The 10,123-nt window shown below is 46.0% G+C and overlaps 1 protein-coding gene across 1 annotated transcript; it reads right to left on the bottom strand.

Moving 5' to 3' along the window:
* Positions 1 to 2,138: 2,138 nt before the first annotated feature.
* On the bottom strand, positions 2,139 to 7,571 carry LOC147004344 (spermatogenesis-associated protein 31F1B-like). The gene is made up of 4 exons (XM_085838466.1): positions 7,283 to 7,571; positions 6,651 to 6,696; positions 6,116 to 6,176; positions 2,139 to 5,478 (listed from the first exon to the last, which is right to left on the bottom strand). The coding sequence occupies exons 1-4, from the start codon at positions 7,412 to 7,414 to the stop codon at positions 2,175 to 2,177; spliced, it is 3,543 nt and encodes a 1,180-aa protein (XP_085694592.1). The 5' UTR covers positions 7,415 to 7,571; the 3' UTR covers positions 2,139 to 2,174.
* Between the last annotated feature and the right edge of the window lie 2,552 nt (positions 7,572 to 10,123).

Genomic DNA, 10,123 nt, shown 5'->3' with positions numbered 1-10,123 from the left:
TGGCCGAAACCTTCTGGAGTCTCCACAAGTGCCATCCTTCTGCCCCGTCACAGCTGGAGAACTGCATGGCAGACATGGGTTAAGTCACCAAGCTCCCAGAACAGCCCAACTAGAGCAAAGTCCCCATCAGAACCATGCAGCAGGTTATCTGCCCAGCTGTTCCCCACTTGGTGAGGTGCCTGTTTAACCTTTATAGGAGCATGGTATTGAAGGAATGTTTGTGTGGATAAACTGAACATAGTCGAAAGGCAAATCTTATGTGGACATCCTAATTGCTGACTGCCTCACAGCATACCAGCTGGGCCCTCTACAGGATCTGATGCCCTTTTCTGGCCTTTGTAGGCCCATGTACATATGTAGTGTACAGACATCTATACTGGGACTATCTAGGACCTTTCAGCAATATAATGACACAGAGAGTTGATATTTTAAAGCTTAGGCTTCTCAGCTTGGGCAGTCTCCCAGCTACTCTAACTGGACTTATCCTGGCATTCCACCCTGTCATATGGCCAACTTTAGCCCTTTGCTCTGCTCTGGTCTGTCCATTCACCTCCATGTCCTCTGGTTGCATCTCCCACATCTCAATTATTTTCCGAGCATCCTTCTCTGTCTGCCTTCCACTTCCTGACTAGCTATTGGCCCTCAGATCTTTATTGCAGCAAATCAGATACAATTCTAGATTGCCTTAGGCAGGTGAGGAAGAACAAATATTTGCAAAATATGAGGCTGGAGATGGACCATAGAAATACAGTCCCAATTTCCTGCCAGTATTTAGCTCTCTGACAGTGCAGAGACATGCCCTCAAACAGTGTACCCCAACAGACAGACAGACAGACAGACAGACAGACAAGAAAAATATCCATATGCATAAAATTGAATAAAATTGAGGGCTGGAGAGATGGCTCAACCATTAGAACTACCAGCTGCTCTTCCAGAGGTCCTGAGTTTAATTTCCAGCACCTACATGGCAGTTCACAACTGTCTATAACTGTAGTCCCATGATGCCCTCTTCTGGTGTGCATACATCATTTAAAAAGTTAAATTAAAATGAAAACGTATTGGGAGAGTAAGAATGCTAGAAGAAAGGGTCGATTAAAAGCCAGGTGGTCATGGCACACGCCTTTAATCCCAGCACTTGGGAGGCAGAGGCAGGTGAATTTCTGAGTTCAAGGCCAGCCTGGTCTGCAAAGTGAGTTCCAGGGCAGCCAGAGTTATACAGAGAAAACCTGTCTCGAAAAACAAAACAAAACAAACAAAAACAAAATAAAAGACAGAAGTGTGTGTGTGTGTGTGTGTGTTATAGACAGGGTGTGACAGTAGGGCTGGGTACAAGCTATCGGCCTTAACAGGCTCAAATATGTTTATAAAACTTCTGGTGCTATAGAGACTTAGCCAAGAATCTTTAATGACCAATTCACTCCTTGGTCATGCAAGCTGCCTACGATGGCTTTAAACTCCTATCCCCAACACAGCTGGGCTTTGGACTAGCCTCCTGCTTAGGCTTTAGTGATAACAAAGTTGACCCGATTTTCCTTGCATGAAGATCAGGAACACAGCAGCTTTGACCCAAGTATAAGAGCTCCCTCTCTATGCTCCCCACACTCCCTGGATCTTCCTTCCAAGGAGGCATCTCTAGGTGCCACAGGGCTGAAGTACAAGAACCAGGCAAAGGGGCCGAACAAGCTTCCAAACAGGTCCGTAGAAAGATATTCCCAACAGCACTGGGGTGAACACGGAGATTCCACAACTCAGTTGTGGTGTGTCATACACAATGTGCATTTTCTTTTTAGTGACTTTGCTTTTGGCTCTATCTCCCACTCTCTGTTCTTCCAGCATCCCTCTCTGCCTGCCTTCCACTTCCTGCCTCAAAAATATGAACTCAAAAGTATCCCTTGAAGAAAGCTGTGCTGATGGTACTTCTCTAAGAGGAGCCATGAGATTGGGGGCTAAAGTTCCTCTGCAGGATGGGGGTGGATGTTGTTGCTTCCCTCATCCCTTCCCTTAATAATCTACAGCAGAGACAAAAAAAGACAGACAACTCTTGGTTTACAGGTACAGAATATATTATGGGTGGCTCCTTAATCCACCTGTTCATTAGAGAAAATAATAATCGTTCTCTTTAAAGGATACAGAGGAGGGAGTCCATTAACAGAACAACATTTCTGATGTGAACCCTAGGGTGGGTTTCTCTGTTGATTGGCATAAGCCAACCTAGGACAGTGCCAAGGGCAATGGTACGGGTGGCCTAGTACTGAGACAGAGCCAACCCGTTGAGGTTGAGGCCAGAACTTGCTGTCTAGATTATAGGAAGGAGTTAGACAGAGGCCAACTACTGACTTCTCAGAGGACGAAAACTGGGCCTTGGGCCCTCTGGAGTCCTCTGGCTTAGTTTTCTTGGTGGGGCTCTTGGCTTGAGGCAGACCCCTTTTGGCCACCTTCCCAGGTGTAGAGACCGTGGATGGCTCCGTGTGCGCTTTGCTCTTCATCATGGTATTAAAACCATGAACAAATAATTGGATCTTTCTTTTCAAGCCAGCCTCTGGAAGGCGGCTAGGCCTCGTGTAGGGAGAGGCTGGCGTCGCGTGCCCTGGTGTGAAGTGACCTGGGCCAGGTTGGCCCTGAGGCTTTCTCTGACTTGGTGAGCGTGGGAAAGGAAGGTCCCGGGAAAGCACAGGCTGGGGGGCTTCAGCAGTCCTCGAAGGTTCTGGGACAATGGATTCCTTGCTTTGACTGTCTTCTGGAGGTGGATCTGGGAACTGGAGCTCAGGGGACTCCCGGGGACTGTGTGGACAGGCACCCTCAAGATGAAAGGTATGGCCCTGTTGTGAGGAGCCCTGGAGTGGTCTGTGCAGGAGCCTCTTCTCCTGCTCTCCATCCTGGCGTGTCTTTTGATTAACTAGGGAAAACCCAAGACCTGCTTCCCCTTCTCCAAGGTCCCCCACAGCTTTGGGTTTCCCTGGGATTTTGCTCTTGCCTGTCACTGTAGGGACATGGCCTGACTTACTCTTGCCTGGGCTTTGGGACTCAGTACTAAAGGGTTCCCCTAGGTTCAGCATTTTCCCACTGGTCTCCATCTGAACATAGTGCACTTGGGCCTCCATCATATTCCTGTGGACTTGTGAGCCCTGCTGGGCAGATCTATGGGGCACTGCTCTGGAACTCGGTTGGTTTTGCTCCTGAAACACAGCCCACACTGCAGTAGCTGGCTGTTTAAGGCAGACCTTATCTGGATCTGGGGCTACAGGAACGTGACATAAGGTGGGTGGTCCCTGTAGCAGTGTGCTTTCCCGTGGACTCCCAGGAGGCTCCTGGACAGATTCACTCTTCAAGTCTGTTGTAGTTGGCTCTTGGAACACACTCGCTTTTACAGACATTCCCAACTTTATATCCACAGCCTTCTTTTTCAGGTAGAAATTCACTCTCTCCATGATCTCTGTGTCTAATGAGTAGGGTCTATTCAGGAGAGGCTGTCTCTCTGGAGGCACCTTCTCTGTCCCTCCATGCCCCCGTGCTCCACGCTGGAACTCTTCTGCAATGTTTGCAGAGGTCTCCTCGTCATCTTGAGTACAGGGCTCAAGCCCACTCAGGCATAGGGCTTCAAGTGGAGACTTCTGAGATAGGGGCTTCTGTGGGCTTTTGACAGACCAGGGCATAGTTGTGATTACAGATTGGTCAACAATTGGGGATGCTGCTTTAGTCGGGGCCACGTAGTAAAAGGCCTGCAGGCCTGACAGGAAGGCCAAATACTTATGTCTCAGAGTTGTCTCCAGTTTCTTAATGGTTTCCTCAGACAGGTCTCGGGGTCGCCTACAGTGTTCAATGAAAACACCTGAAAAGGCCTGAGCCTCCTGGTCAAGGTCCATTGGTTTCCAGGAAACAGATTCTTGATGTATGTCAGGTAGGGACTGAGGGTCTGTCGAGGAGAGCAGCATATTTATGGATCGCTGGATCCTCTGGGGCAGCCCCCAGCGAAGGTGAATCAGCCGCTTCTGGAGGTGGAATTCCAGCAGCCTGCGCGTGTGCTGAGGGATGAAAAAAAGCTCTCTGGTGAGAGCTGAGAAGGGTTTTCCTGGCCCGAAAAAATTTAAAGTCTCACGTGGCTTGGCTTTATTCCATGGCTTATGCTTATAATGTGTGTGGCTCTGCACACGTGGAGATCCTGCGAAGACAGCCGGCAGGCCCCACTGAAGCTGAAGCTGTCTTTGTAGAAGATGCCACTCCAAAGTTTTACATTCTGACAGAGTCAGAAATGGAACAGCACCCATCTGAGCTCTTAGAGGCTCATACAAAGGCTCATTTGGAGAAGTTGAAGAAGGGGGCGGGGCTGCCTCAGGTAAGGGAAAGGGTGGGGACACCTTCAAGAAATGAGGCTCTTTGTAGGGGGGTTTGAGTGTGTTCTTAGAGACACCTTGAGTGCACAAGAAGGTGGACCCCGAGGATTCACTATGCATAGAAGGGAGACCGCAGAATAATTGAGTGAATTTCTTCTGAAGATTGCTCTGGGAGCCATCAACTTGTCCCTCAGGCGATAGACAGACGTCATGTAAAAATTCATAGTCAGGAGTGAGTAAGGGCTTTTCCACAGGGCTAGGGATTGGTTTGCAGGATAGTCTTTGTCCTTGGTCACCACTAGACCACTCAGAAACCCAAAAGGTCTGGATAGGTTGTCCGTCCATATATGAGTACCAGGCCTCGGGGGAAATACCCTCAAACCTATAAACATACTCTTGAGAGCTAGTATTCAGGATAAATGAAACAGGTTGGTTATGTTCTGGCCGGAGATACACTGGTGGGTTTGGCATGAATTGCTTTAGGGACTCCTCTACACGTCTGGGGAGCCCCCACCTTTGGAAATGCATCAGCTTTTTCACGTGTATCTCCAAAAGCCTTAATACTTCGGGACTGAGGAATGGCTGCGGGGCATCGGTGACAATCGACACAGCCATAGGATGTGTGACAGTAAGCTGTGGGGTCAGGGTGTGAAAAGGAGTCTGTGAGTTCAATGCCTCACGGTCTTGGAGCTGCTGGATATAGTTTAAATTGCTGTGCACTGTGTCCTCCTCATTCATTAAAACCACTGGCTCTTCAAGCCCTGGAGAAACCACAGTCTCAGAGGCCATGGGCATGTCTGCCAGATGCAATTCCTGTCCTACCTGGAGGGGATCAGGGACACCATCTGCATTGGTAGACTCTGTTAACTCTTCTGTTAGCTTTGTGAGTGTTTGGTTTCCAGGCTCCACTGGAGAGTTTCTGGGATACCTGGAGTAAAAATCCTGATTCCATTCAAAAGACTCACTGGATATGGGCACCTTCAGGCAAGCGGGGTCCTGTGGCAGTCCCAACAAGGCAGGGGAGAGCTGGCTTTTCTCACTCTGCAGCAACTGCTGAATCTCTAGAGTCGCAGCCTCACATATTTGGCAGCTGGGATCTAAACACAGGAGCTGCCGCACATTTCCCAGCTTGGGGACCCAGCTTTGGCTTGGAAGAGAAAAATAAGACAACCATTAATGAACGAACTTGGTCTGCCTCTTTGGAAGACTGTGTCTGGAGATTTCTGGGCCCTTTTCTCCAGTCCCAAAGTTCTAACCCTAATGAGGTCCTCACTCAAAGCATGGGGTGCTGCTGTATTCAGAAACTCTTGAGAATCATTCATGTTCTCCAGAAATGAAGTAGAGGGTAAGATGATGGGAAGATGGAATCCCAACAACTGCTCCCCCACCCTGAGGACAGACAGGAGGTAATAGCAGCAAGGTCCAGCCAAACCCAGGGCTCTGCCTTTGGAAGGGAGCAGCAGGAAGACCAAATGACATGGTGACCTCTTTATGCTGAATTCCCTCTCTTGACAGATTGGTGTCTGGGTGCAACCCTAGCAATGTCCTTTACAGAGCATGCGTGAGTCCGTTCTGAAATTCAGACCTGCTGAGACCCTAACATACAGATTGGGTGTGGGTTGGCTCTTCTCTGCTGAGATGTGACCCATCTCTGCCCTGGCAGCCCTTCAGCTGGCAAACCTGACTGCCTATGTTTGTCCTTCCCTCAGTGATCCCTTTCCTCACCCCTGGCCTGGATCAGACCAAGAAATCGTCAGAGTTAGATACAGAGATCAAGAAGTCACCTTTTCATGATAGAGAGCAGCTCCCATGGCTTCTCGGCTTCTTCTCGGGAAAGTCTCCTGGCTGAGGAATCAGGACACAGTGTTATGTGGCGAATGAGCATATCAGGGGGATTCTACAGGAATCTGAACAGTAACAGGAAGCTGAGCTCCTAGACTTGGTGCTCTGTGCCTTGTCTAGGTAGAGCACCACCATTTACAATACACTGTCCCCTGTAGGGATAATTAATTGAGTGCTTATTTTATTGATAAAACCATAGGTGAAATGAATCCCATAGGGTCATAAACTCAGTAAATGACAGTTAAGGACACCTTAATTCCTCAATTCTTTGTCAGGGGAGTAAGGCAGAGATTTTTTTTTAACATTCTTAATTTCTCATTTCTCATCAAGAGCAGTCCTTTGTAAATGTCACCAGTTAGTGGCTCTGGAACCTCAGAAGTTAGAACACTTGGCACTTGGCACTTGGCAAGGTCATAGAGAAGAGGAACTGTGGGGAGCTCTCCTGGGGCGGGAAGTCAGGGGACATTGGAACTTTACCTCTTGACGCTGCATCTTTAGTCCTTCGCCTGACTTTTTGATGACGCTTAAAGAGAAAAATATTAGAATGTGAGGCTGGAGCTTTCTTTTGTGTTCATATTGTGACAAATATCTTACACATTTTCTTTCCTTTCCTTATCTATGTATATTTTTTACACTCTACTCCCCTGCCTTCTGCTAGGCTCTGCTTATTTTTTTCCCTGACTTTCCCTTCTTCTCCATCTTTCTGGTTCTCTTTGAAACTAATCCGAACTCTATTTCTTATCTGGCTACTGAGTGATGTTTTACCAGAGTTTGCAGGCAAAACAGTAGAAAGAATAGACACATATAGGATGTGTTCTAATATAAAAAGCTTTCCAGGTATAAAAGCCGTGTAACAAACTAAAATGGGAAATTCTCCTCTATTGGAGATCTGAGATCATGCTGATCTTCTATTCAAAGCAATACAATGGTTTTTGGTTTACAACTCATAAACATGCTGGTAAGGAAAGGCCTCCCAGGAGAACGGTGTGATATAAACACCCTTCAAAGTATCATATCCAAACTGTCAGATGGGGTAGTGAGGTCATAAGTGGAAGATGGATCTTGAAAGCTTCTCTACTAGCTCAGTATTGGTCACAGGGTTTTCCTACCCGACAGCAGCTTCTTCTATGTTCGCACTTCAATCCTTGGTAAGTCTGACGCACTTGCCAGACAATTAGGGAAATGATGAAGATGCAGAAATAGACATACAAGGGACATTCAGTGTCCCACAGAAAGCACATAGAGCTCAGAATGATCTGAACCTCATTAGCATGAGGAGATCAGACATCCTACTCTCATTTTTCTCTTTAAGCGTCATCAAAAAGTCAGGCGAAGGGCTAAGGTTCCAATGTCCCTTGACTTCCCGCCCCAGGAGAGCTCCCCACAGTTCCTCTACTCTATAACCTTGCCAAGTGCCAAGTGTTCTAACATTCAGAGTCCAAGTGCCTAAAAGCTCCCAGGGCCAAGCCTTGACAGGTGCATGTCACAGAGACTAGAATCAGGTCACCAGACTGCATCACAAAGACCTCTATTCCATCAAGGAAGCTTGTGTGGTAATTCAGTCTACAGCAGAGGATAGAGACATGGTTATCTTTAAAGGTCATGAACCCTTGGTCATGAATGTCACATTCACAAGCAGGACCTGCTCTCCATTTTCCCTGTACCCACCCCTCTCCACCAGCCCGTTGGCTTGGTTCTTTTCTTCACAACTGTGTAGTTGTTCCTGGTGGTCAGAGTCTGGGCTTAGTGCTTCCAGGTTCATGACATCTTATTCACAGCATTGAAATGATCAGATACAGATTTGCAAAGTACAAAATTGTATCCAAAGCAAAGTGATAGTATAGAAGAGAAAGAAGAAATGTGGTTAAAATAGTGACCATGGGCCACTGACTAAAAGTCCCCAAGGACCGGTTGGCATTTCCTTTTATGGAATTTAAGAGAAGGAGGAATTTGGTTGCTGAAGGTTGCATAGGGATTCTTTATCTAGACTGACAGCATGTTATGGAACCTTGAAGGGCCCCAACTTGACAAGACAAACTCCATCTTGTAACCAGGCTTCCATTTTATTATCCACTAGGCCCTATCCTCAGGTTCAACCCTAATTACTGAGAAAACCATAAACTGTTCCAGGAAGGAACCACCCTAAACATGGTTCACCAGCAGGAAAATACCTAATGTTCTAGAAGTTATAGACAGATATAGATTCTTTAAGCCAACTGAAATAATTGTTAACCATCATGTAACTGCCAAGCTGATAAGCCACTCACCCTTCTGTAACTGATATAAAAGGGCTGAACCTTAGATGCTTGGGGCCTTCTGTGCTACCTTGCTCATCAGAGGGGCCTGAGGGTCCAAGCTCGAGCTTGAATAAAGACTCTTTGTCTAGAGTTCAACTCCTGGTGGTCTCTGGGGACCCTCGGATCTGGGCATAATAACCTCTTTCCTACGGTGCATGTTCTTTCCATAATGCACCTGATTTTTGATATGCGTACCCAATTATACATAGGCATAAGATGGCAAATAGGGGTTTACTCCCTAAGAGTTCACCCAGAGTACATACTTTCATCTTGTTACCCATGCACCCAAAATTAATTCGGGTTATATCAATCTTACTACCCTCTTACAAGATGTATTTGAAACATCTTTGAGTAGAAACTGTCCAAGTTCAATGGTTGTTAAGAGTGGAACAACTTATTCAATTCTTTTTAAATATTTTTTTAAGATTTATTTATTATTGTATCTAAGTACACTGTAGCTGTCTTCAGATGCATCAGAAGAGGGCGGCAGATCTCATTATGGGTGGTTGTGAGCCACCATGTGGTTGCTGGGATTTGAACTCGGGACCTTCGGAAGAGCAGCCGGTTCTCTTAACCACTGAGCCATCTCTCCAGCCCTCAATTCTTGAGAGATGGCTGTGTGTATAGTTCAATACAAATGGGGGTCCTAGGTTCCTTACAGATTGCATAGGCATATTGTTTGGAGTGTGGTATGTGTGCATAGCCCAAGTACACTGTTAAAGGAATGTGTGCATAGCCCAAGCGAAGCAGAGTCCTAGATTGCTAAGCAATTCTTATGTTTGCCTATAAAAGGAATTACATATTCTAGCTAGCCTGTACAAAAGACATACAATCCTTGCATTTTATTAACAAGCTGTGAGCCTAGATTGGGCAGGTTTGGAGTTATTCTAACTTACATCCCAGCCATATGTCCCTTGTTATTTGCCATTTCTCCTGGCCATGTGCTCATGGTCCATCCACTCTCATGGTGGCCTCCTCTTCTCTGTGTGTCCTTTCTTCTCCGTTTTCTCCCTACCTGTGACCCCAAGCCAGGTAGCTGAAAACCCACCTACCTCTATCTACTACTCAATCACAGGTTTTAGCCTTTTATTAATCAATTAACTTGGGAAGCAAGGTTACATGGCATCATTTTGTGTTCATGAAGATCTCCTCACGCCTGAGGGTCTCCTCATCAAAGGCAACCAGATCTTGGGGGTCAGTATTTAGCATTTGAATAGATAGCAGTACTAGATCAGTTCCCTACATTTCCCTCTTTTGTATGAATAAAAAGACTATTTTTCTTACAACAATAAAGTGTGTATAGTAAGAACAATTATGAAATCTATGGTGTAATAATTAACATTCACAATATCCACTCCTTTTGTATTTGGCAACTTAGGAGAAAGTGTTCTATTATTTAGCCTATATTGGTGAGATTAGAGTTCTGTATTTAGATCATATTCTCATTACCATCTTAGGCATTAAATTCTAACTTTCATAACTTGCAATTATCAACCTTAAAACATCCATTTATAACTTAAACCTTCAAGTCCTCCAACTTACATAACTTTCATTTGCCATCCTTAAAAAACCTCTTTAGACCCTAAAGTATATATTTTTTAGATCCCTTATAACTTAAGTTTATTGTAACACTATAACTCTCTGCCCTCATTC

This window comes from Mus caroli, unplaced genomic scaffold (assembly GCF_978045245.1).
Source record: "Mus caroli unplaced genomic scaffold, Mus_caroli_1 scaffold_6, whole genome shotgun sequence".
Lineage (NCBI taxonomy): Eukaryota > Metazoa > Chordata > Mammalia > Rodentia > Muridae > Mus > Mus caroli.
The sequence above is the reverse complement of the archived record's forward strand: the minus strand, read 5'-3'. Positions and strand labels throughout refer to the sequence as shown.